This window comes from Mesoplodon densirostris, chromosome 8 (assembly GCF_025265405.1).
Source record: "Mesoplodon densirostris isolate mMesDen1 chromosome 8, mMesDen1 primary haplotype, whole genome shotgun sequence".
NCBI lineage: Eukaryota > Metazoa > Chordata > Mammalia > Artiodactyla > Ziphiidae > Mesoplodon > Mesoplodon densirostris.
Genome location: NC_082668.1, coordinates 80993507 through 81019619, shown reverse-complemented (window position 1 = coordinate 81019619; position 26113 = coordinate 80993507). Strand labels below are relative to the sequence as shown.

At 34.9% G+C, this 26113-nt stretch overlaps 1 protein-coding gene across 3 annotated transcripts in view; it reads right to left on the bottom strand.

Annotated features, from left to right (window-relative positions):
- Positions 1–26113, bottom strand: part of SLC4A10 (solute carrier family 4 member 10) — a 222832-nt gene that overhangs the window by 160019 nt on the left and 36700 nt on the right. For all 3 annotated transcript variants that reach the window (XM_060106607.1, XM_060106609.1, XM_060106608.1), the window contains exon 3: positions 1764–1910. In XM_060106607.1, coding sequence (XP_059962590.1) covers positions 1764–1910 — 147 coding nt within the window. The remainder of the gene's footprint in view (positions 1–1763; positions 1911–26113) is intronic.

Sequence of the window (26113 nt, the reverse complement as noted above, 5' to 3'; positions counted from 1 at the left end):
TAAAATTGTTCCCTCGAACTTCATATGTTAACTTACCTTATATCTGAATACAACTGAATGGGGAAATGTGGGTTTGAGGCAGTTGGAAGGAGAGATGATGAGAATAATCCAGTTGAGAAGAAGAAGTCAACTAGATTACAAATTGTGTACATTTCAAGGTGGGAGGGAATAGGAGATAAACATAATTGAAAAGCAAACTTCCTTATTGCATTATGAAGAAAAAACAGTTGCAGATGTAGGCATATGTTTATGTTTGTATGTTTAACAGGAGGGAAGTTGAGTGAATTCTTTCTGGTGACATATTTTCCTTTTGAAGTAGAAAGCATCTGCTAAGTGACTGTGAAAAGGGGGGTGTTGGAGAATGGTGAAGAAGATTGAAAAATACTTATTTCAAAAATTGAAACATTCAATAGAACTGGGAGGAGGTTCTGAAGGTCCACTTGAGTAATGAATTTATTTATTTACTTTTTGGGTTCTTTTGTTTTTTCTTTCTTGGCCACAACGTGAGGCTTGAGGGATATTCGTTCCCTGACCAGTGATCGAACCCGGCCCTGGGAGTGAAAATGCCGAGTCCTAACCACTGGACCACCAGGGAATTCCTACTTGAGTAATGAATTTAAATGGTTACAACCTTCCCTGTTGAATGACTATGTCCTGCAGAGCATGCCTACTTGGGAAGGCAGGGAGAAAGTAGGGACATGGAAGAACCTAACATAAACCTGGTTTTTAAAATGGGGGTGAAGGTATGAATAAAACTAAAACAGGGAAATTAAGGTATTTAGAATATTAGCAAAAGTACTACTAAGATTACAGGCTTTGAAATCAGATTAGGATCAGGAAATAAAGATAACATAGATAGAAAAAAAAGTAGAGAGGTCAAGTTGTTGAACAAGCAACTAAGGAGTTAAGCTGTGGTCAGAGAGCAAAATGAATAAGTAAACAAGGTGCAGTGAAGGAGGTCATAGGACGTGGGAAGGTCAGGAAACTGAAAGTCAGGTTCTTAATTATGTCATGTACATAGGCTCTCACGGCACTCAGGAATTGTTAACAACTTCCTTATCACTATACTTTGATATTCTATATATAGTTGACCCTTGAACAATGTGGGGATAGGGGCACTGACCCTCCTCACAGTTGAAAATCCACGTATAATTTATAGTCCGTTGTATCTGGTTTCACATCCATGGATTCAACCAACCACGGATAATGTAGTGCTGTAGTATTTACTATTGAAAAAATTCATGTATAAGTAGACCCTCCCAGCTCAAACCTGTGTTGTCCAAGGGTCAATTGTATACTTTTAAAGGAAGAATATTCAAAACAGTAGAAAGTTCACATCCTAAGAGTGAAATTTGGAGAGCATCAACAATAGTGTAACTGGGAACTTAATAAAGGCATTTCCCCTTGGATTTTGAAACTACTTAGAGCAATGACTATTATTTGTACAAATTATCAAGAGTTAATACAACTAAGTTCTACTACTTAAGTGTATTTCCTCCATCACAAAACTAAGCCAGTCCTCACCTTCACAAAGCAGATGCACAAGAGAAAAATAAAGATTAAACATTCTCTCTCCCACTTCTCCCCAATCTTCCCAAATCTTTTATAAAGTTATAAACAACTTTATGAGTGAGGTATCTGCCCAAATCTTTTACAAAGGTATAAACAACTTCATGAGTGAGGTATTACTGCTGATTATGCATTGTACAAGCAAGTATAATATTACAATCATAAATTTAAGTAAAACAAAGAGACATTCTTACCAAAGGAAGGTGACTCCCTGCCATCCTCTAGTCCCGAATCTCTCTCTCTGTCTCTCTTTCTGTGTTTATGACCACGATGCCTGTGACGTCGATGGCTTTTTCTTCCTCCCAGGGGCACGTGAACTCCAATAAATAGTGTCCGATGACCTTCATCAGAAGTAAATACACAAATTAAACTCTAAATTATTCTAAGGCACAAAAGATGATTATTTACATGTTAATGGAAACCCAATCCAATTCAATTCAGGGAATAGTTTTTGAGTATTTATAATGTGATAAACTTGGGGCTTGGCACTGTACTTTGGTACACAGGTCTATCATAAACATCTACAATACTAATTATTTGGTTATACTATATTTTACAACCACCATTAATTTATTAGCTATCATAATAATTTCTCTGTGTCTATTCCCCATAGTTTATAATTATACTTTTTTCATTAACATTTTTTTTGTTCTATTTTCTCCCTACACTCAACTAACTAGTTATCTCACCAGTTCCCTTCCCTTCACGGTTAACTCTGTGAAACAATCACTATCTCTAATAAAACAGATTTCACTAAGGTCCTAGTAATGCCAAATCCCGTGGGAGTTTTTTTCAGCTCTATTGTTTCTTTCTGTGGCACTTGATACCATTGACCATTCTTTTCTCTATGATTTAAATTTCTCTTGGTCCTCCTCCTCCTCCTTTTTTTTTCTTCTCATATTTGTTTCTTTTTCTGGCTTTTCTTCTATTTATTCATTCAAGATTGGGATCCCTAGGACTTGACACTAGATCTTTTTCTTAGACTACAGACTTATATATCCATCCATCCACCTATTAGACATATTTACCTAAACATCCTTCCCACAGGCATATCAAAGTCAACATGTCCATGGAACTCATCCTTTTTTTTGTCCCCCAAGTAACTATCATCTATCCCAGTAAATGCATCATCTATCCAGTCATCTCAAAGCACATCCAATTTGTCACTAGGTCCTCTTTTAAGTCTCTTGAATCCATGCTCTCTTCAATATCCCTAGTGCTGCTGTCTTAATTTGGACCCTCATGTCTCACCAGGACTATTAGAACATTCTCCCTAGCATTATCTTTTCTAATTCCATTCTTGTCCCACTTAATCCATCCTGAATATTGATGGCTTTTTTTTCCAAAATGCAAATCTGCCTACATTACTTCCCTGCTTTAAACTCATTCATTGCTTTCTGTTGCCTATAGGATAAAGTTTTTTACTCTATAAAGCCAAACAATATCTGACATCTACCTATTTCTCCAGGCAGGCTTCTAAATCCACTCTGCCACACATACTATAAGCCAGTGTGTGCCCTTTCATTCCTGAATTGCCAGGTGTTCTCAAGTCTCTCTTTTACTTAATGCTGCTCTTATTCTTCCAACTGTATGAAATATCTTTGACTTTCCTGATTATCTGATGCATACCTAACTCACCTCCCAAGTCTCAGTTCAAGGATTATGCAATCTATGAAATTTTGCATACCTCCTCAGTCTAAATACAGATGAGCATTTTCCTGCTTAGGATCCTCTAGTGCTTAATCATATACACCAAAGCACAATAACTCTTGATTGTAGTTGTTTGCTTACAAGTAGTCTTCTTATGAATCTTCCTTAGGGAAGGCCCATGTGTTAGTCATTTTGTATCTTTAGCACTTTGCATAGTGTCTGGCATACAGCAGATGCCTAACAAATGTTTACTGAAATGAACAACTTATTGAGTGGTACTGTGCTGGGTATCAGGGATACAGATATGAATCAGACATTATTTTATTCTTAAAAATCAGCAGGTTTCAGCCTTTCCAACTTATGTAAAAAGTGGCATTCACAGTGTGATATATTGCTCTGGGTGTCCTCTAGACATATGTATTAGAATCAGCGAGAAGATGTGAACCTTTCTCCCCAAACAGACATACATTAATCTATATATTCGACAAAATTGCAAATTTCCAACATCATTATTTTAACAGAACTTGGAAAATCTAAAATATATACAGAAAAACTTGAAAGAAAAATAACCAGCATTATTGACAATTGCCAAGATATGGAAGCAACCTAAGTGTCCATAAACAGATGAATGGCTAAAGATGTGATACATACATATATATATATATATATATATATATATATATACACATACATACATACATATTCACAAACATAATATTGAGAAAAAATATATAATTCCCTTTATAAAGATTTTAAAATAGAATAACTAAAATACGTTGTTCAAGGATGCATGCACAGCATGCATACTCAATACAAAAGTCAGAATATTTGTTATTTCTAGCACAAAGAAGAATAGGCGTTGTGACTGGGGAGAGGCACATGAGGAGCTTCTGGGGTGCTAAAAATGTTCTGTTTCATAATACAAATTTTTGCTTTAAAAATGTTTATTAAACTTTGTACATAAGCTTTCTGCACTTTTCTGGATGTATGCTTCATTTCATAATTTAAAAATTTTTTAAAGAAACCAAAGGAAAAGAGTTTTAAGACGGGTTCAGTTACCAGTTTATATGCTATAAAGGAGTCAGACAAGATTAATACTAAACATTTGCCATTACAGTTATAAATTAATGTTTATCTGTAACTTTTTGAGATCAGTTTCAATGGATAAGGAAATGGATAAAAATTGAGGAAGTTTAGACAGTGACTATTTCCTAGAGCTAAACTTTAAAGATTGCAGAGGTTTCTAACAATTACTAATTAAGATAACCATTCCTGGACAGACAAAGGTAAGGAGCACCATGCACCAGGCTGGCAAGTCCAGAGGGTCTGCTTGGGAATAGTGAATATTGCCTTTGTTTGTGGAATGTGAATCTGATGGGCAATTGCCAGAAGTAACATCCTAAGAAGTTGCCAAGTCAAGGTTAAAATAAACAATCTGAAACTATATCCAAATATATTCAGATAGGAAGAGGATGCCAAGCAACACAGCTGAACTCATGTCTTGAGAACATTAAATGCAACGAAGACTAGCCTGAAGGAGTTTCCTGAGGCAGAAACTTGCAGAGCTGCTTAAAAAGTAAAGACTCATTTGGGTAAATACTATGAGTATAATTGCTGGATTATATGGTAAGATTATGCTTACCTTTGTTAGAAACTATCAGACTATCTTCCAAAGTGGCTGCACCATTTTGCATTCCAGGAGCGAAGAATGAGAGTTCCTGTTGTACCACATCCTTGCCAACATTTGGTGATGTCAATGTTTTGGATTTTAGCCATTCTAATAGATGTGTAATGGTATCTCATTGTTTTTATTTGCAATTTCCTAATGACACATGATGTTGAGCATCTTTTCATATGCTTATTTACCACCTGTATATCTTCTTTGCTGCGATGTCTGTTCAGATCTTTTCCTATTTTGTAATTGGATTATTTGTTTTCTTTTGTTGAATTTTAAGAGTTCTTTGCGTATTTTGGATAACAGCCCTTCATTAGGTATATTTTGCAAGAGTATTCTCCCAGTCTGTGGCTTATCTTTTCAATCCTATAACAGTGTCTTTCACAGAGCAGAAGTTTTAATTTTAAAGAAGTCCAATTTATCAATTTTTCTTTCATGGATTGTGCTGTATGATGCTGTATATAAAAAGTCATCATCAAACTCAAGGTCACCTAGATTTTCTCCTATGTTATCTTCTAGAAGTTGTATAATTTTGTTTTACATTTAGGTAAATGATTACTTTTCAGTTAATTTTTGTGAAAGGTGTAAGATCTGTGTCTAGATCCTAATCTAAATATTAATTTCCTCACTAGGCATTTGTCCCAGTGAGTTGAAAACTAATGCCCACACAAAAAACCTGCATACAGATGTTTGTAGCAGCTTTATTCATAATTGTCAAAAAATGGGAAATGACCAAGATGTCCTTTAATAGGTGAATGAATAAACAAACTGTGGTACATCCATACAATGGAGTATTAATCAACAACAACGAAAAAGACATGGAGGAACCTTAAATGCATATCGATAAGTGAAAGAAGTCAATAAAAAAGCTACATACTCTAAGATGTTAACCAGTATATGACATTCTGGAAAGGTTAGAACTATAGAGACGATTAAAAATATCAGAGATTCTAAGGGTTCAAGGAGTGGGGTTAGGGATGAATAGGTGGAGCACAGGGCATTTTAAGAGAAGTGACACTACGCTGTATGATACTGTAATGGTAGATATGAAATATTATACATTTGTCAAAACCCATAGAAATACAAAACAAAGAGTAAATCCAAATGTCAACTATGGAGTTTAGTAATAATAATCTATCAATATTGTTTCATCAATGGTAACAAATGTACTACACTAATGCAAAATGTTTATAATAGGGAAACTACGTGCAGGGGGGAAAAGGAGCATATGGGAACTCTGTACTTTCGGTGCAATCTCCCCAAACCTAAAACTGCTCTAAAAAGTAAAGTCTTTTAATTTTTTAAAAAACTGTGTTTTCATGGTCATATATTTTAGGAAAATTTGTAAATATAAGATACCTTCATGGTGGTGGGGGCACTTGTGTGTCTGTGTACATTTTTGGGAAACTAAGAGGAAACAGAGTTGGAGATATATTTAGGTTGGGTTTAAAGGAACATATTTATGTGATTCACAATCACTTCCATATATGAGTATATTATTGTTAGCTATCCTGACTATCCTAAAGTAGAAATAGTTTCCAGTGGTCTAGTACCCGCTGTGATAAAGTCACCTGACATTGTGACATAAATGTTCAGGGCTGAAGCGGTGTGACAATATGCAAAGGAATCACAATTTGCCTAGTATTGGAAATATGTGGACAGTGGAAAAGAAGCAAGGTTTCAATTGCATAGGGCCAGAGTTAGTCTTTGGAAAATTCTTCCAAATCTTTCAGGTAGTGTATGCAAGAAGCTTGATAGAAGTTTTAAATTTTAAGACAACTCTGAAAATTTTCATGAAGTTGTAAATAAGTTGTAAAGGTGAAAAAAAACTTTCTAGACTATCATTAATAAAAATAATTTAATTAATCATGATAAATACAGAATTAATTTTTCATATTCTCAACAGAAAATAATATTTTAAAATCCTTGACATTAAAGGTCAATAATGTAGGGGGGAAATATTACAGAGGTATGTCAGAAAGTTATATTACAGAGGTATGTCAGGAAGTTATTTAAAATATTATGCTATTTCTCCAAATGTTATGATTTTGTGCTATTTATCAGTTTCCAAATAAGTATTTGTTTTGGTTTTTCTCATTATAAATAAATATTCACCTTTGTACATAATTTGAATTCAAATTTTGAATTCTTTCTCTTAGAGAACCCTCAAAATTGCATAAGCTTCAGGCCCCACAGAGCCTAAATCTGTCCCTAATATGACCTATGTGTGGGCAGCTCCCAGTTTTCTATCTCCAGCTCAAACCTCTTTCCCAAACTCCGAACTGGCATACCCATCTGCTTACCTGACACCTCCACTGCATGTCTAAAAGACATCTCAAAATCAACAAGTTCAGGACTAAACTCCTAATCTTCCCCAGCCCAACCCCCCCCAATAAACTGCTCCCTCCCAATCTTGTCCATCTCAATTGATGATAAAACATTTTTCTAGTTGCTCAGAACAAAAACCTTGGAATCACTTTAGACTTCTCTTTTTCTCTTAAGCCTACAACCAATCCATCAGAAACTCTGTTGGAACAACTTTCAAAATATATCCAAAATTTGTCTGCTTATTATTTCACTTCACCTCTCTGGTCAGGGCCATATGACACCCAACCTGAATTACTACTGCATTAGCCTCCAGACAGTTCTTCTTGAGTCTACTTTAGTCCCTACAATCTGTCCTAAACACAGCAGCCAGTGTGGCCCTCTGAAAAGACAAATCAGATTATGTCATTCCTCAGCTAAACCTTCTAATGTTACCCTATTTCACTCAAAGAAAAGGCCAAGGTTTCCCTAATGCTCTATGAAGTCCTCTGCGATCTGCATGTCTCATTCCTGTCATCTCTTCCATCTCCTCTCCTGCTGGTCTCCCCATCACTCCACTGCACTCTAGCCATACTGGCTTCCTTGGCATTCCCACTGCCACTCAGGAACTTCCCATAATAAGTTTTTTTTTTACTTATTATGCTTAGTGTTTAATTTCTAGCTTCTCCCAAAAGTTTTTAAATTTCAGAACAGCAGCGATTTTTAACTTGTTCACCAATGTATCCCAAGTATCTAGAACAGTACTTGATAGTTCTTGGTGCTTAATAAATTTTTATTGTGCATATAAATTTTCACACAGAGATGATACTTTAAGTAAAATACATAGACAATAGACGTAATGATGCATTATGCTACTAAATACACTAAGAGACTTAAGAATGGAAACAAAGCTAATGGCCACAAATTTCATAGCAACAATACTGAAATTGCCACAATTTAGGGCTATGAAACTACAGAGAAAATATTTTCATGTTTCTGTTCGGGTAGAGACTTATAAAGCAAAGAAAACTGGAACCTGGGTTAAAGGACAAGCTTTGGAAGTTAAAGGTTGACTGAATAGATAGAGACCTTCAAAGAGATACAGATACTTACCACCCAGATTATACATTTACATTTCAAAAGATAATAAAGCCCCAGAGCTACCGGTTTGTATTCCAAAGTGTTTAACTGGGGACCTTCCCCTTGTCTTCCCTGCTATTTGTTTACATAAGGGAGAAAAGATTTCCCTGCCTCTCAAGGTGGAAAGGAGACAGCTATATAGCAGTTCCTATATAAATTCCCAGATTCATAATTCTGGGGCTCCCTTCCTGTGCATATAACCTCCTAGTTCTCATCACATTACCCTGAAGGGGAGGAATGGGGCATGGAGAAGCAATGTGGTTATTGCCGTAAGAAATAATAACAGTTCTCCTTTGATCCAGAAACCTCATCCTTGCTTTTAGGACAAATTAAATAAATATATGTATTAAAATTTATCAATATGTTTAGGAGATTTTCTACAAAGATTATATGAGATAATATAACTGGTATAAAATATTGAACATGGCGCCTGTCACATGATAGACACTCGCGCTTGTGTTAGTTCCCTTCCCCTTCATGCTGCGCACCTTCACAGGCTTAAAGAAGAATGAAGGCAAAATAAAATTTCCTGTCCTATTTCATTGTCTTCCTGCTTTTCTATACATTGCCAACTTTTCTAAGCCCAACTATAATAACCCTGGCCTAAGGAATTAGAGAATCACCTTAGATCCTGTGGAAAACAGTATACAAATAACATTTCCAGGTTAAGGTTATCATAAAATTTACCTACAATATTATATCCAAAATTTAATAGACACCACTTAAGAACATAAAGAATTCAAGAAACAATGATAAATGTCATGGTTCTGAAATGAATTGACAATTATTAAACCTAATTGGAATTATTTTTCCAGATTGTATAGGGAACAATTTTTATTTTATAGTAAATAAACACCGAAAATTTAGTTTAAAGAAGGAATCTTTTCAAATGAGCATTTCTTATATTAGTCAAAGTGGTCAACAAGAATTAACTTTATATCATATTTTTAAAAACCCCAAATTAATAAAAATACAGATAATTTAGATATGAACATATTTTGAATAAGTGAGAATGGAACAATGTGCTGTTAAGAGAAAAGATTTTTTTGAAATAAGCATGGAGCCCTAGAATTTATTCAGAATTTACCTGTATGTCAGTTGAAGGAAAATACAGTTTCCCCATTAGAAAAACAAAGGGTTCATTGAAGGTAATACTGCTTTCTGAACACAAATCTTGCTAACAAATCCTGGATTTTTTGACACAAATTGTGTGGAACTATCTTGGCGAGTAGGTCCAGAATTATTGTAAATATTTTTATTGTATAAGAAATACCAGTACTGAAACAACACTTCATGTAGCTGTGGTCATAGTATATACTGTTTACAAAATTCAGTGAGGAAAGAGATGCATTTGGGGATGGAAAGGAATCTTACTATGATTAATAATAATAGTAATTAACTACTCTCCTTTATTTAGCTGGCAGGGAAGGGGTCAAGCTATCTACTCTTGAAGAGAACTGTGTGTTTTTTCTGTGAAATGAATATACACAGCTGGTGCATAATTACTGAGTTGCTACAGCCATTTATTTAGACGTGTCAATCATGGGAAAAGGTCAAGTACATTAAGCCAAATAAGCATGTGATCTTTAATTCCATGGAGACTCTAACAGAGTCAGAAAACACAACAAGGCATCATTTATCATAACATATCAAAGAACTCTAAGTCCAAGAGAAATTCTCTGCTGAGGGACAGCAGTGGAGAGAAAGAAAAGAGACCTAGAGGGTGTAAGTGAGCGTATGTGTGCATTGCAAAGAGATACTATTAGGCTACTTACTGCACTGTTGTCTCTTGTGTTATTTTGCTGAAAGAATAAAAAAGTCACACCAATGCGGTCATAGTCACCTGACCCTAGGGCCGCATTTTTAATTATTACAAAACAAAGGGCCACATGACTGTGACTATTCTTTACGGAAAATAAAAGTCTTAAAAGTACTAAAGTTGTTCATCAAAGGAACCATAGTTCTGAGATTTACTAGTTTAGAAGATACTGTGGCATATTTTAAAAAATACTATTTCTTATAAGTTTATAACACTATCTTGAGCAAAACATAGTAACTAAATTACTGTGTATCTTGCAATAGCAGTGTTATTTTTCATCTTAGAGCACAATAAGCCTCAACATTTCTTGATTAAATGAATGAATCCTAATAATATATATCTTCTAAGAAAAAAAAGAAAAGACAGGAGAATTCCCCATTTTTATAGGCTGTAAGACAGCTCGATGTTGGATGTTTACACTGCTCAAAGGGAGGCTAATACAAATTAGTCAAGAAACAGGATAATAAGAAATGCTTATAGGATATGATCCCTGCACTTAAGATGGCCATTCAATTGCTCAAAAATCAAGTTCAACAAAGAAAACAGCACGAAATGATACAAATGAGAAGCAGAACACAATAACAATCTGCATTAAAGCTAATGTTCTTGTGTTGTATCAGGCATTAAATGCTGTAGGAGTTCATAAATAGAGTGAAATCAAAGATAACCTGGGCAATTAAGGAAGGTTTCAGGGAGAAGGACTTGAGTCTTAAACAATTAGGTTTTGGATTAGCAGAGGAGTGGGAAATCTAGAAAAAGAAGATAACGTGCACAAAAACAGAGGAACAATTCTGGGTGATAATCTGAGGTGCATGTTAGAGCAGGGGAAAAAATAAGGTGAGATAGAGCATGTATTTTTATAATCACAAAAGCTTGCAATTTCACTATTATTTTAAAACATTTATGTTTTGTTGTTTTTACAAGGAAGAGGGAGAAAAGACATCAACATATGTTCTGGGATACTATTAAAAAAATGAATGCAAAAGACAACGTGGTACTCCCCATCTCCTCAACCTCATTTTAATTAAATTATGATTTCTGAACAGCCCCGCCACTTTGCTTCAGGGAAATAGGTAGAAAATAAGCAAAAATTTTAAACTGTAAAATTTTCCAGATTTAGTTTTGCCTTGTATTAATCTGAAAGACACATATAGAAAGTGGCTCATTCTGGGAACTGGTAATTAAGGACAGAAGGGTTGCTTGGAAAAGCTGAAGACTTGTTGAGGAGAAAAACAGATTTCCATGAAGACAGTTGATGGAATTCAACTGTGAAACTGAAGGAATGAAACAATTAAAACATCTGAAAGCGAAGATGGAAAATACTCGGCATTTCTGCATAGATGTTTACAAATAATAAATAGTGCTGCAGATTTTTTTAATGGCCACAAAATTTTAGCAGCTTCTCCCATCAAATGGTAGAAACTATTCTTCTAACCCTTGAACCCCGGCTTGATCTTTGGGACATTAGCTCATGTGATACAAAGACGCAGAGACAGCTTGTGCCCTGGTTCTCCCCTCTACTGCTTCTCAGGACTTTCGTGCCACCATGTAATCAAATGTATCAAATCTATCTAATTTTATCATATACAATTGCCAGTATATATTCTCTCAGCACCTTACATTTCCTTATAAAATTTTTCAAAATTGTGATTAAATAGCTAATTGTATAATCAGGTAATAATGCCTATGATAGGCTCTATAGGCAGTAATATGGTCTGTCTAATCATGTTCACATTCCCAGTACCTGGCATATTAAAAGCTCAATAAGTGTTGAATAAATAAATGAATGACAACAAATCCAAACTCTTTTTTACTCATTTTATGCTGGAGTAGGCTGGAAAATTTAAAAACTGGCTCAGAGAAGGAGAGAGAACTTTGAGGAAGATAGGATTTGTACTGGCAAGTGAAAAATAGATAGCATGCCTTGTGCAGGGAGGCACAGGCACACAGAGGGTCCAGAGATATATGTACCTTGTTTTTATCAGGAAGTAAACAGAATTTTTATTTCCTTAAACACCCATTGTTTAATGAATGCTTTATTCATTCAATGCTTTATTCATTGCTCATGAATAAACATGCATTTAGACTGCTATAGAAACAATGTTTCTTTTTTTTTTTTACATTTTACAGGAAATTTTCTTATTCTTTTTACATTTTACAGGAAATTTTAGACGAAGACAATGACTTTACCTGACAGCAGTGGTGTGCTGGAACTGGCTTACATCAGTTCGCCAGAGTTAGTTGTGCACATCTCTTCCTAACTCTGTGTACAGTGAAAACACTTCAGCGGTGTGAACGCAGCCATGAAAATTGGCAAATGCTACAAATTAAGGCTACGGAGGCAGCAGGGAGGAGAGAGGGAAGGAGGGTTATCAGAACACCACTGCCTGGTGCCTGGTGGGTACATAAAGATGGAACTTCCTATTTTTTTAAGTTGTTGACAATTTTATATACCCATAAGTAATCTGACCAATTTACCTTAATAAGCCTGACTTCACTTTCTAGAAAGATCCACTTGTGCAGTTCTGTAATTACGTGGATATTTAGTAAGTACCCACTTCTGAGTAAAGAGGATAAAATAATTATTTGGGGCAATGCAAAACCACAGAGCTAAGATGATGTTGAAAAGTGAAATTAAGGGGCATCCATTTTCATCCTCTCATTTACATAGAATCCTAAGAGCCTCTTAGGAAAAAGGGAAGCTGAACTCAAATCCCTTTGCTTTGAGATTTAAAACCATTAAATCATTTCTGAAGGAGTATAGTGCCCTAAATGAAGACAAGCAGGAATGGATAACAGCCCCCCACTTCCACTCCCCATTAAGAAGAAACACCATTGATGGGAGGAGGGTCTGGACCCTTTTCCAAACTCAACAGCAGCCACTAGATTACTGCGTGTGTCTGTGTGTGTGTCTGATTTTAATGGCCCATTATGTGACTTATGCTAAAGGCCTTTCTGACAAAGTCACTTTGGTACTAAGGAGCTTACTCTGAGTGGGGAAAGGAGATGCATGTGTGCCCTTACAATAAGGGAAATAAAAAACTTGAAGTATAACACTTAAGGTTCAAGGCAGGTTTTGGTATGTATGTATGTGGAGGAGGAGGTTGTGTAGCTGACTGGATAAACGTGTACAGATAAACCAGGAAGGATCAACAGCTTTAATGGACAGGGCCTTGCACCAAATGATAGTGGGTAGTCACAAACTCCAGTGCAACTTGCATCATCCCAACTCCCTGGATGCCACCAGACTTCTAACTGGTGGTAGAAGATACTGAAACTAATAGGCTAAGCTCTCCAGGGTTAAACACTTGTTGAAATCAACCATGAGGGGGTATATCTAGTTTGTAAGGTCCATATTTTTGTCTCATTTTTTTTTCACTGCAGTATTACTAGTACCTGGAGTTAGTGTCTGACATTTAATAATAGGCATTAAATAGAGTTGGAGGAATGAATGAATTAAGGAATCTGAAGTCCCGTTAATTCTCACTGAGGGTGGCAACAGGTTAGAGATATTAAGGACTGATTAAACCATTTAGTCTAAGTAACCCTATGGAACCTTGGAAGGAAGAACCCCAGGAGAAATGCCATACTTTCAGAATATCCAGGCAGGTGGTTCCTCTGGGTTATTATATTGTCAATGTTAACCAAATATGACTTAACTTTATATCTCAAGATGATAAAGCCAGACATACCCTTTCCATTAAGAAATTTATATCTGGTGATATTTTTTTGCCACACCTACTCTACTTCAAATTTCTTTCTTCCTCAAGAAAGGTAAAGAATAAGTTTCTGTGCTTTTCAAGAGGCATGAATCATTAATAGGACATTTTTTAAACCATTTATACAGAGCGAGCAGTCCTTTTCAAATTCAAAACTAATGAACTTTTCTTGTCAGAGAACTGAAAAACTTAAAGGTATTTAAATATTAAGCAAAGTTAACAAGAAATTTAAATTTTAAAACATACTCTGGAAGTTCACTTAAAGATCACAGAATTTAGAGTTGGAAAATTCTTCACAGAGCACTTGATTGAGACCTCTCATTTTCACATGTGAAATAAACAGTAGTTGAAGAAGTTATCCCAATATTTCTAAAACTAAACATTTCTAAGTAGTCATATCCAATAGGGAAATTTTAACAACTTAGTTTATTTTCCTCATACAAAACTCTACTATTTCTGTATAACATAAAATGATGGTATATTTCATCTTCCATATAACCATCTTTCACATACTCTTAAGTTAGCAGTCATGTTCTTTCTACATATTCCCTTAGCATTTTCCTCAACTAATATTTGTATAGGATGACCTCTACTTTAGTCATATTCATCTTCTTCAGTGTGTCTACCTTAGGTTTATTCATTGTGTGAAAGTCCACAAGACACATATGGAACATTTTGGATACATCCATATGGACTCCTACAGCACTCACAGGTGGAAATACCATTCCAGGAAGTGAATCATCCAGAGAGAGAATGAAGAATAAGAGGAAAAATAAATCAAGGATAGATATAGAGAGAAACCGACAGTTAAAAGATAGATGAGAATTGTCAAAGATTTGAAGAAATAGATGGAACTTCTCATATTATGTCAATGGGAGTATAAAACATAGATCAAAATTTTTAACTCTATAACTTTTTGACCCAGCAATCCTCCTGAGAATTATATCAGTAAAGTGCACAAGAATACATATACGATAATTCATAGCAGCTTTGTTTAAAAGATAAATGAGAAATAAAATGTCCATTGATAAGGGATTGGTTAAATAAAGCACGGTACAATCATGCAATGAAATACTAAGTATAATTAAAATGGACAATATCAATATCAACGTGGAATGATATTGATTTTTTTAATGAAAAGAGAGTAGTTGAAAAGATTACAAATTGTACCATAATTTTACTTATATGTAATTTAGTTATAATTACATCTGTTTATGATATATAATTAAATTATATTCTTTTATAATATTAATTCTGTAATTCTGTTCAGAAATATTAATTGTATTTCTTCTAAACAGTAGGTTTTGGTGGTTGTTTTGTTTGCTTTCTTTACACTTTATACTTTTTTATATTTCTTGGATTTTTCTAACTCAAAATAATTTTTTGTTTTAAAATAGTTTTAAAACAATAAAATGATTTTAATTTTGGGAAAAAACATAGAAATGTCAGGCAGAGTAGGAAGGGCCAGTGGATAAAATAGAAAAAAAATACCAAGGAAGACTACCTGAGAAGAGAAGCCAAGGGAGAGGTATGAGAGAAGAGAAGGAAGACCTAAAAACAAAGGTATAGTCAAAAGTTTTAAAAGCAACTGAGACTTCAAAAGGGCTGACAACAGGGGATCACTAGGCAATTAAGAGCACTTTTTTTTTTTTTTTTTTTTTTTTTTCGGTATGCGGGCCTCTCACTGCTGTGGCCTCTCCCGTTGCGGAGCACAGGCTCCGGACGCGCAGGCTCCGGACGCGCAGGCCCAGCGGCCATGGCTCACGGGCCCAGCCGCTCCGCGGCATATGGGATCCTCCCAGACCGGGGCACGAACCCGTATCCCCTGCATCGGCAGGCGGACTCTCAACCACTGCGCCACCAGGGAGGCCCTAAGAGCACTTTTTAAATAGAATGCATATTAATAAACCTTAAGAGAATATTAAAGTTAGATAGCATGAGAGAAATAGTATTTCAACTTAGTAAACATGACTTTCATTTTCATGATCAGTACTGTTAAGTGCATTGGTGTTGCAGACACTATACTTTTGTATTAATCACTGTGATATCATAAAATGCTTTTCTGCCATATTGTCATCTAATTACAAAACAGCAATTTATCATTACATGAAAAAAATTGAGTTATACAAAGGAAAGAATAGGTACAATTTTAAATAATTTAGCTAGATATTAGAAATCCTTTTTCTAATAAGACTGTAATACTTTTTTCACAGATGTTCCAAAGGTAATTTAGAAGCAGTTTTGAAAGTAGTCAAAAAAGAATATTCATAGTCAAGATATGGAAGCAATCTAAATGTCCGTCAACAGATGAATGGATAAAGAACACATGGTGTGTATATATATATATGTATATACATATATATAATGTATAATATATATAATGAAATATTACTCAGCCATAAAAAAGAATGAAGTTCTGCCATCTGTAGCAACATGGATGGATGAAACTAGAGAGCATTTTGCTTAATGAAATAAGTGAGAGAAAGACAAACACTCTATGTTATCACTTATGTGTGGAATCTAAAAAATAAAACAAATGGATATATATAACAAAACAGAAGCAGACTCACAGGTATAGAGGACAAACTAGTGGTTACCAGCAAGGAGAGGGAAGAGGGGAGGGGCAAGATAGGGGTACAGGATTAAGAGATACAAACACTATGTATAAAATAGATAAACAAGAATGATACATTGTACACCCCAGGGAAATATAGCCACAATTTCGTAAGAACATTAAATGGAGTATAATCTATAAAAATATTGAGTCAATATGTTTTATACACCTGAAACTAATACTGTAAACCAACTATACTTCAATTTAAAAAGGATATTCATAATGTTCCTTCTGCAGAGACAAGACAAAAGCTTAATTTACCAGCAGAAAATTAAAAATTTACTTTCTTTTAATCATGATTTCAATCATTTTGTTTTTCTATATCATCTTCCCACCTGAAACTCTCATTAGGGGTAGAAATGATAGAGAAAGAAAGGAAAATAATTAGATTTTTTCATTGTGCTTTCAGCAGTTCTGACAAACTAAGAGCAGTAGGGATGACTAGGCAGCCAGGAAAGAGGGAGGATAGAATGGGGTAGTGAACAATGTCACTGGGAGAAAATATAAAAGAGAGCATTCCAAAAAGTAACCTCAGAATACCGGTACACCAAATCGACTTAGTTCTATTAAGGTTCCAGTGATGCTAGTACTGATAAAATTATAGGTGTGTGTAATCCAGAAAATCAAGAATATCACCTCTTTCAACTACTATTTAAAACTTGTTCAGTATTATCAGTATTTATCTCAATTGATATTTAAATATAAACATTTATGTGCTGGGTGGCCACTGTTATTTTTTCCCAAGGAGGTCTAGAACTCAAGTGCCCTATTGACAGCACCAGTATGTAAACCACTTTGGAGAATAAAGAATATAAAACAAATTTTGTTCAGTGCTTATACAACATTAGCACTTAATTAATATTGGTGAATGATGATGACTTCACAAGAAAAGCTCTAATTGACTGGTAGCCCACCCCTGCTTCTATCGTGAGGAGATAACCTGTGGAGGCTATGATCACATGCAGCCGAGGAGCTTTAAAGTAGGATACCTCTAGGGAAAAGATTAGCAGCTGAAATAGAGATTTAAGAATTTAATCAAGAAGTAGACTAAGTTGATCTCCTTCACAATGTCACCTTCATAGTATGATTCCCATACTACTAAACTGTATAACTAAATAATCAACGCACTTAAGTCTCAGACATCCAGAAAACTCAAAACAAAAGTATAGTGTTAATATAAACCTACAGAGTACATATTAAGAAGCTTTGGCCATTTGTGGTTTGTCTTCAAAGTATTAAATATTTTTGAAGAAAAATATAGAAGGATTAAAGGAATAAATTCTTTGCTGTAAAATACCCTCTTTTAATATTTATAGGATTATATTTAATGTAATGAAAAGGAATTTCTTTTCATCTAATACGTCTCTAAAATAACAATTGATTGAAAATGTTACATATACACACAAATATAAAGTTCTCCTTATTCACAAAGGATATGTCTTAGGTCACATTACATAGCAAATACCTCAAATACTGTACTGTGCCTTTGATAGGTAGAGTGTAGTAGTAAATAGAGCCAGATTTATAAGGAACAATGAGGGAGATTAAGAATGTGGGCTCTTATTCTAAAATCATCTGCCTAAAAACAGACATCCTAAACTAGGGATGGAAAATATATAATGAGGACCCCTAAATTAAGAAACCATACATTGCAGGATTTCTTAGCCACATATACACATTAGAATATTTGTTACTATACTCATGCAAACACATGTCTATAACTACTTGCAAATGGTCTAATAAACCAAATTTAGAATACTTTAGATCTTTTAAATTTACAATACACTCTAAAAGCAGACTGTAAATAACTAGCAAGTTACCACTCACTTTAAATAGACAAAATATCATGAATAAATTTATATATCAAAATAAATTGATGTGGGTCACATACAAAAATCATGTGAAACAATTAATATGAAGAAACATGGAACATGATATATAGCTCACCTGAGAGTTAATTTTAGGAATAAAAGTAATTCCATTATTACAGACTGTTAAAAAACATTCTCTTATTTGGTTCTTATTTTTAGGATACCCTGGAGAAAAATAGAACAATTCATTATGAAATGTGCATAGGTGGCAAAGATAGTCAATTAGGGAATAAAATTTACTACTGGCTATTTTTTTCTGGAATCTTCAGTATTAGTTTATCTGCCTAATTCCCATCCTCAAATATATCCAAAATATTTGGCAGGCAGAACGTACAATTTTAAATGGATCCTAAGTAATTAATTAACTTCACTAATTATTACCAAAGAATTGCTGTATCAAGTGACATTGAGCCCGTATCAACAATACTAAATTGCAGGAAAAACAGTTCTTCTCTTTTTCAAATAAAAGACATTTGGGGGCCTCCCTGGTGGCGCAAGTGGTTGGGAGTCCGCCTGCCGGTGCAGGGGATACGGGTTCGTGCCCCGGTCTGGGAGGATCCCATATGCCGCGGAGCGGCTGGGCCTGTGAGCCATGGCCGCTGGGCCTGCGCGTCCGGAGCCTGCGCGTCCGGAGCCTGTGCTCCGCAACGGGGGAGGCCACGGCAGTGGGAGGCCCGCATACCGAAAAAAAAAAAAAAAAAAGACATTTGGAACACGGAAACAATAAGATTATTCATTCTGTGGTGCAGCAGAGACAAGAATTTAAAATAAGAGAACATGAGGTTATTATTAAAACTAGTCTCCAGGGCTTCCCTGGTGGCGCATTGGTTGAGAGTCCGCCTGCCGATGCAGGGGACGCAGGTTCGTGCCCCGGTTCGGGAGGATCCCACGTGCCGCGGAGCGGCTGGGCCCGTGAGCCATGGCCGCTGAGCCTGCGCATCTGGAGCCTGTGCTCCGCAACGGGAGAGGCCACAACAGTGAGAGGCCCGCGTACTGCAAAAAAAAAAAAAAAAAAAAAAAAAAAAAAAAAAAAAAAACTAGTCTCCAGTGGGACAGGCCTTTCCTTTTGTGGAAATGAATCTGTCTAATGGGAATTTACTAACTATAAAATATTTCAAATTTTTGCAAAATTATTTGGAAAACTATTGTAATAGGGGTACTAATTATCGAATTCATTATTGCTTCATAGGATAGTCTCAACTTTTTAAAAATAGTCATGATTAAGTGAGTAAATATGCCCCAGTCTTCCAGTTAATAAACATCTTGCCCCATTCAGTCACCTAAAAAAACAAGGCTCCACATTATGCTTACTTCTATAACATAGTTGTTAAAAGCCCAGACCCTTGTGGGTTTGAATCCCTGCTCTTACACTTGCTAGTCATGGCCTGGGCAAGTCAATCTTTTGTGCTTTAGTTTCCTTATCTGTAAGATGGAGATGATAATAGTACTTACCTCACTGAGTAACTTCAAAAATTAATTCATTCTCCATTATTTGACCTACTTCATGTAAATGTTTAAACTTCATCTCTAGTCACTCTTTACCCCCATGCACACAATCCCAATGTGTTAGCCACACCATATTTGCCATTCCCAGAATATAATGGATCCTTCCTTCTTTGCCTTCAGAACTCTCATTCATCCTTCTAAGTCCATCTCTGTCTCTGTGAAGCCAACTTTTGTTTCTCTCAGCAGAATTCATTTTTTCCTTCTAATGGCAATTTTTGGAGATAAAAGATCAGAAAAAAAAAGATCTAAGCCTAATTTTTGGCTTTTTCTTTATTTTTTCAAATTATTTTCTACTTTGGTTTCAAAATAGTGCATCATAATTATAGGATCAGCACTTACTATCTTCTGTTTTTTAGTGAAAAACACTTTTGACATTACAATGATTATGATCAGAAAAGCATTTTAGTAATCTTAAGAGCTCAGGAATGCATTGGGTGAAATGAAGAAAGTGGGAGGGTATTATCATTAATAAAATTATGTTATATGATAGCTTTGTGCTAGGTATTTTACTTACAGTATCTCTGGACTTTAGGTCCACGATATATTAAGTGGTCCCCAAAAGAAATAAACTAGTAAACCAAAATTTTTTATCTCAAATAAAATGAGCAAAAATATCAAGACAGAGGTATAATTCTCTCTATTAAATTCCTGACTTAAAAGTATTTTACTCTCTGCTAAAAGCAATACAGAATAAAGAAAATGTCTTTTTAATTTAATTCATAGCCAAGATTTAAATATTAGTTTAACTTTTCCATTAAAGTTTTAAATTTATGAATTCCTGAATATCAGATTAAAATGTAACTAGAGTTATTTATCTTAGTACAGTGCAACATAATTTAAAACTCCTGTATTTACATGTTAAATATTTGAAAGCTAATTCAATATTTGATAAGTGTTAATTATGCACATAATTACAGTATATAAACTTAACTTCTTACATGATTAGTGATATATTATTGAATTATATATAAATGAGATTCAATGCAACACATTTTTTAGTACCTATCTAGTTTAAGAAAAACTGCTGGACCGATACCATGGTAGAATGCAAATATGTATAAGACAAAGATTTGTCCCTCAACAAGCTTATAATCAAATAAGAATGATAAGAAATATATACATAATAATAATAATATAAGAAATGATGTAAATTCAGAAAGAGAGATCTGGAGGAGGAAGATAATTATTCTGCCAGGAGGGATCAGGTAACGCTAATGGATGGGCAGAATGGACATTCTATTCTTTGTGGAGAAGATGAGAAGGCACCAGTTTGGTATGGAGCAACAAAAAGGCTTTGAACACAAAATTTTTAATAATATTCTTGAGGTTTTATTGCATCTTCCATGTTCTCAGACTGTAGAAAAATAGCAGGTATTATTTTAGAAATATGTGCTAAAAGCATGCAAAACAAACAGTCTCTCTCTCACTAAAGAAGTTCTTTATATATCAGTGATTTGGTGGAAAATTTAACCTGTAAGGAGTAATGCAAGCTACAACAAGTGTAAAGTTAGACAACAAAGGAATATGAAGGATAAAATTGCAGGCATTCTACACCATATACAGAAATTAACTCAAAATGGGTCAGATACCTAAATGTAAGGCCCAAAACTATAAATTAGAAAGAAAAATAGGGAAAAGCTTTATGACATTGGATTTGGCAAGGATTTCCTGGAAATAACACCAAAAGCTTAGGCAACAAAAGTAAAACTAGACAAATTGGACTATATCAAAAAATTAAAATTTTCTGCATATCAAACACCACAGTCAACAGAGCAAAAAGGCAACCTACAGAATGGGAGAAAATATTTGCAAATCACATATACCTGATAAGGAGTTAATATCTAGAATACATAAAGAACTCCTACAACTGAACAACACATAAAAAAATCCAGTTAAACAATGACAAAGGACTTGAATAGACATTTCTCCAAAGATGATACACAAATGGCCAACATGCATATGAGAAAATGTTCAATATCACTAATTATTAGGAAAATGCAAATCAAAACCTGACACCCATTAGGATGGCTACTATCAAGAAAACCTGGAAAACTGCAAGTGTTAGTGAGGATGTAAAGAAATTGGAACCCTTGAGCAGTGTTGGTAGGAATGTAAAATTGTGCATCTTCTATGAAAAACAGTATGGCAGTTTCTCTAAAAATTAAAATAGAATGACCCTATGATCCAGCAATCCCACTTATGGGTATATACTCAAAAGAATTGAAAGCAGGGTCTTGAAGCAATATTTGCACACTCATGCTCATAACAGCACTAGCCAAACAGCACAGCACTATTTCATAATAGCCAAAAGATGGAAGCAATCATGTCCATCAATAGATGAATGGATAAACAAAATGTAGTATATACGTACAATGGATATCATTCAGCCTTAAAAAGGAAAGTAATTTCTAACACTACAGCATGGATACACCTTCATGACATTATGCTAAGTGAAATAAGTCAGTCACAAAAGGACAAACACTGCATGATTTCACTTCTGTGAGGTATCTAGCATAGTCAAATTCATAGAAACAGAAGGTAGAATGGTGTTTGCCAGGGGGAGAAGGAAATGGGGAGTTGCTGTTATAGAGTTTCAGTTTTTTTCCAAGATGAAAAAGTTCTGACACTGCTTACACAACATTGTAAATATATTTAACACTATTGCACTGTACACTTAGAATTGGCTGTGATGATAAATTTTGTTATGAATTTTTTACCACAAAAGAATTTTTTTTAGTTTTTTTAAAAAAGCAATCCAGTTGTTTGACAGAATTGCCTTGACTGGAAATCGACCCGTTCAGTCAAAATGGCTAAAATATCGTCTTCAGCTATTGAATTTTCTTCTCTTTGTTATCATCTAATTATTAATGACATACTATTTTTAGCAACTTATTAATTTGCTCTTATGCCTGCAGAAAATATAACAATCGTCATATCTGAAAAAATAAAATATTCATTAAATTTTTTAAAAGTTCAGGCATGCATTCTGAGAAAAGCTGGACACGGCTGAACAATGAAGAGAGAATGGAGGTGTTTAAGTATAACTGAACTCCCTAACTATCCCTGCCCCCCACCCTTCGCCCTGGTAACCATAAATTCATTCCCTAAGTCTGTGAGTCTGTTTCTGTTTTATAAATAAGTTCATTTGTATCATTTTTTTAGGTTCCCCACATATAAGTGATAAGGGAGTTTGGGATTGACATGTACACACTGCTATATTTAAAATGGATAATCAACAAGGACCTACTGTATAGCACAGGGAACTCTGCTCAATAAAAAATTTTTAAAAAAAGAGCTGAAGAGGCACTTGGTTATTTTTATTAGGCCCATGTGGAAACTGACCCCGTCTATCCATCCATCCACCCTGGAGTTTCAGGCTCAGTACAGTGTGCACACTCTATAATGTTATCCTTTAGTCAGATTCACTGAGAAGCAGACTCTGGAATGCATCTGTCTTATCAAGGCTTCTGCATACTTGCCACTTCATGTTCATTTGGCCAACACAGTGAACAAAAATGATGCTCTGCAGAACACCCACTCAGTCCAAATCCCTTTTGGAATCTATTATAATACAGGGTAGGAGAGTTAACACAGCCGCGGAGCAAGACCATAAGACCAAGAGAATGTTTACTTCTGGTACACCTTCTTGGTAGTAATAGAAAAAAAATGCATTTGCCAAATCAACAGCTGCATACCATGTACCTGTGGTCATGTTAACCTGCTCTAAAAAGATTCTACATCTGAAACAGTAGCTGCAATTGATGCTGCCACTTGGCCGAGTTTGCAGTAGTCCACCACCATTGTCCAGACTTTGACAAGTTTCTGTAGTGGCCAGACTGGGACATACTTTAGATCTTTAAAGATGGCACTAATCTCTGCTATTTCCTGTCATATACAATACTGATTTTCATTTAATATCATCGCCAAGGCAAGTACTTTCAGAGCCTTCTCACCCACTACAATAGTTCTTAATCCCACAGGCTAAGAAACCAATGTGATGGTCCTATCAATTACCAAGTAGGTCTATTGGCATGGTTCAGGGAACAGGAAAATGATCAATGAGTGGTTCAGATTCCTCGGGAAACAGACACTGAGACAGAAATTTGTGTTCAGGGGGTTTGTTGAAGAGAGCTATCAGCAGTAACACCTGTGAGGAAATGTGGGCTGCAGCATTTGGTAGAAGAAGTTGAATTATGGTACATTTGCAATAAAGGTCTCAGTTGACTCCACAGGAGGCTCTGAAGCTGAGACAGCCTTTCAGAATTGTACCAAATTGAGGCAAGACTCTGGGCCTTTATACTCCTTCTCTGATAACTTATTGAATTCAGATGCCACAGGAGAGGCAGCTCCCTTTAGCTGAAGGTAATTTCTGGGGTAGCAATTCCAAATTCTAGTTCATTTAAAATAAATATCTATTGGTATATTTTATCTGTTACTAAAGAAGCTCTTAAAAAGTGGTACCTTATGGTAATTTTATTTTTAATTTCTTGAGGAACTTCCACACTGCTTTCCATAACAGTTGCACTATTTTACTTTCTCACCAGTAGGGCACAAGGGTTCCAATTTCTTCACATCTTCACCAACACCTGTTATTTTCTGTTTTTTTTTTTTTAAATAGTAACCATCCTAATGGGTTCAAAGTGATATCTCATTACAGATTTGATTTGCATTTCCTTAATAGTTTGTGATGTTGAATATCTTTTCATGACAGTGCTGTCCATTTGTGTATCTTCCTTAGAGAAATGTCAATAGTTCAATTCTTTTTATCACTGAATAATATTCCATTGTATTGGCATACCACATAGTTTACTTATCCATTAAAGGTTGCTTTCAAGTTTTGGAAATTATGAAAGAAAAAAAAAACAGTGGTGCCCTGGTCTTTTTCTTTAATTACACAGAAGGAGAAGCTACCACCACCCTTATCCTCAGTAATGCCACCTTTCTCTCTGGTGCTCTCCCACTTACCCATGTTATATTATATCATATGCTACCAGTTGATTTTTTCCTGAACCATGACATCCACCTCATTGCCCCTCATTTCCGATTCAGGGTAATCAATCTGGGAACCACTAATAGATCCATTAATTCTTTGTATGTATCACAACAGAATCCTCCACGGCATCCTCAAATGCTGGAACGTTTATCTACTTAATATGATCTGGGAGCAGGACAAAGATTAAGAAAGTCAACATAAATAAGGTTCTTATTTTCTTTCAAAATTCTAAAATGTTGCCTTTGCATTCTATGATGTTAACTTCAATCACCAGTGACTAAGTCACAGTTATTCACTTCTGGGATTAAAATGCCCACTATAGACATCAGCAAACAGAACAAAATCTGATTTATCCAACTGTGTTTTGCCAACCAGAAATCTGTTCTAAGAAGCATTGTACACTGTTATGTGTATTCCCAGTAAAAAGAAACGTATGTAATACATGTTGATACAACAATTAAAGTAACTTTATTAAATCTTATTTTTGTATTATGTATTTTCCATTCAAAGGGACCGTTTAGTATTTTACTGTAATTATTTATAAATTACTGTTAACTGCTCATTATCTGTGTGTGGATTATCAATCACAATCTTTAAATCCAAGATGATGTTTCACTGGAATTGAGTATATTTTTACACTAAATTCTTGATTTATTAGGTTTTCTTGGGTGAGTTTAGTGAATATAATCATAGCTTAAGTCATGTTATGACATAAGTAGAACAGTAAATATGCTGCTTTTCAAATCTAAAGAAAAATTTGCTTTATATTAGACATTACTGGGTTAGATTTTTCAAGTTTCTGCTTCCTTCAATTTGTATAATGAATATGGATAGCATGTAAATACTACGCCTGCCCAGTAAGTATAACCTTTCCAGACCTTGGGTGCTTTCTGTGCATCAAGCAAAATGTCAAACACAGAGTGGGTATAGTTGTTGAAAGTTGTCTCTAAATAGTATGTTAACTCTTCTGCTATTTAATTGTTGTAACTAAATATAAGACCCAATAATAATGAATTTAACCATAATTTAAGTGGCTACAATTCTTAAGGGGAATGAACACTTACTTTTCAGCTGCTGTAGATTATTAGGAGCTATCTCTGATTAGTTTTACTTAAGATGATTTGGGTTTCACTTTTCAACAAAAAGATGAAAAACACCACATACCTTGTATCTCACTAGTAATAATTTCTTGTTAAAAATTAAAATGAACTAATGGCGTGTATACATTAAATTGCAGTGGAATAATAATTGTC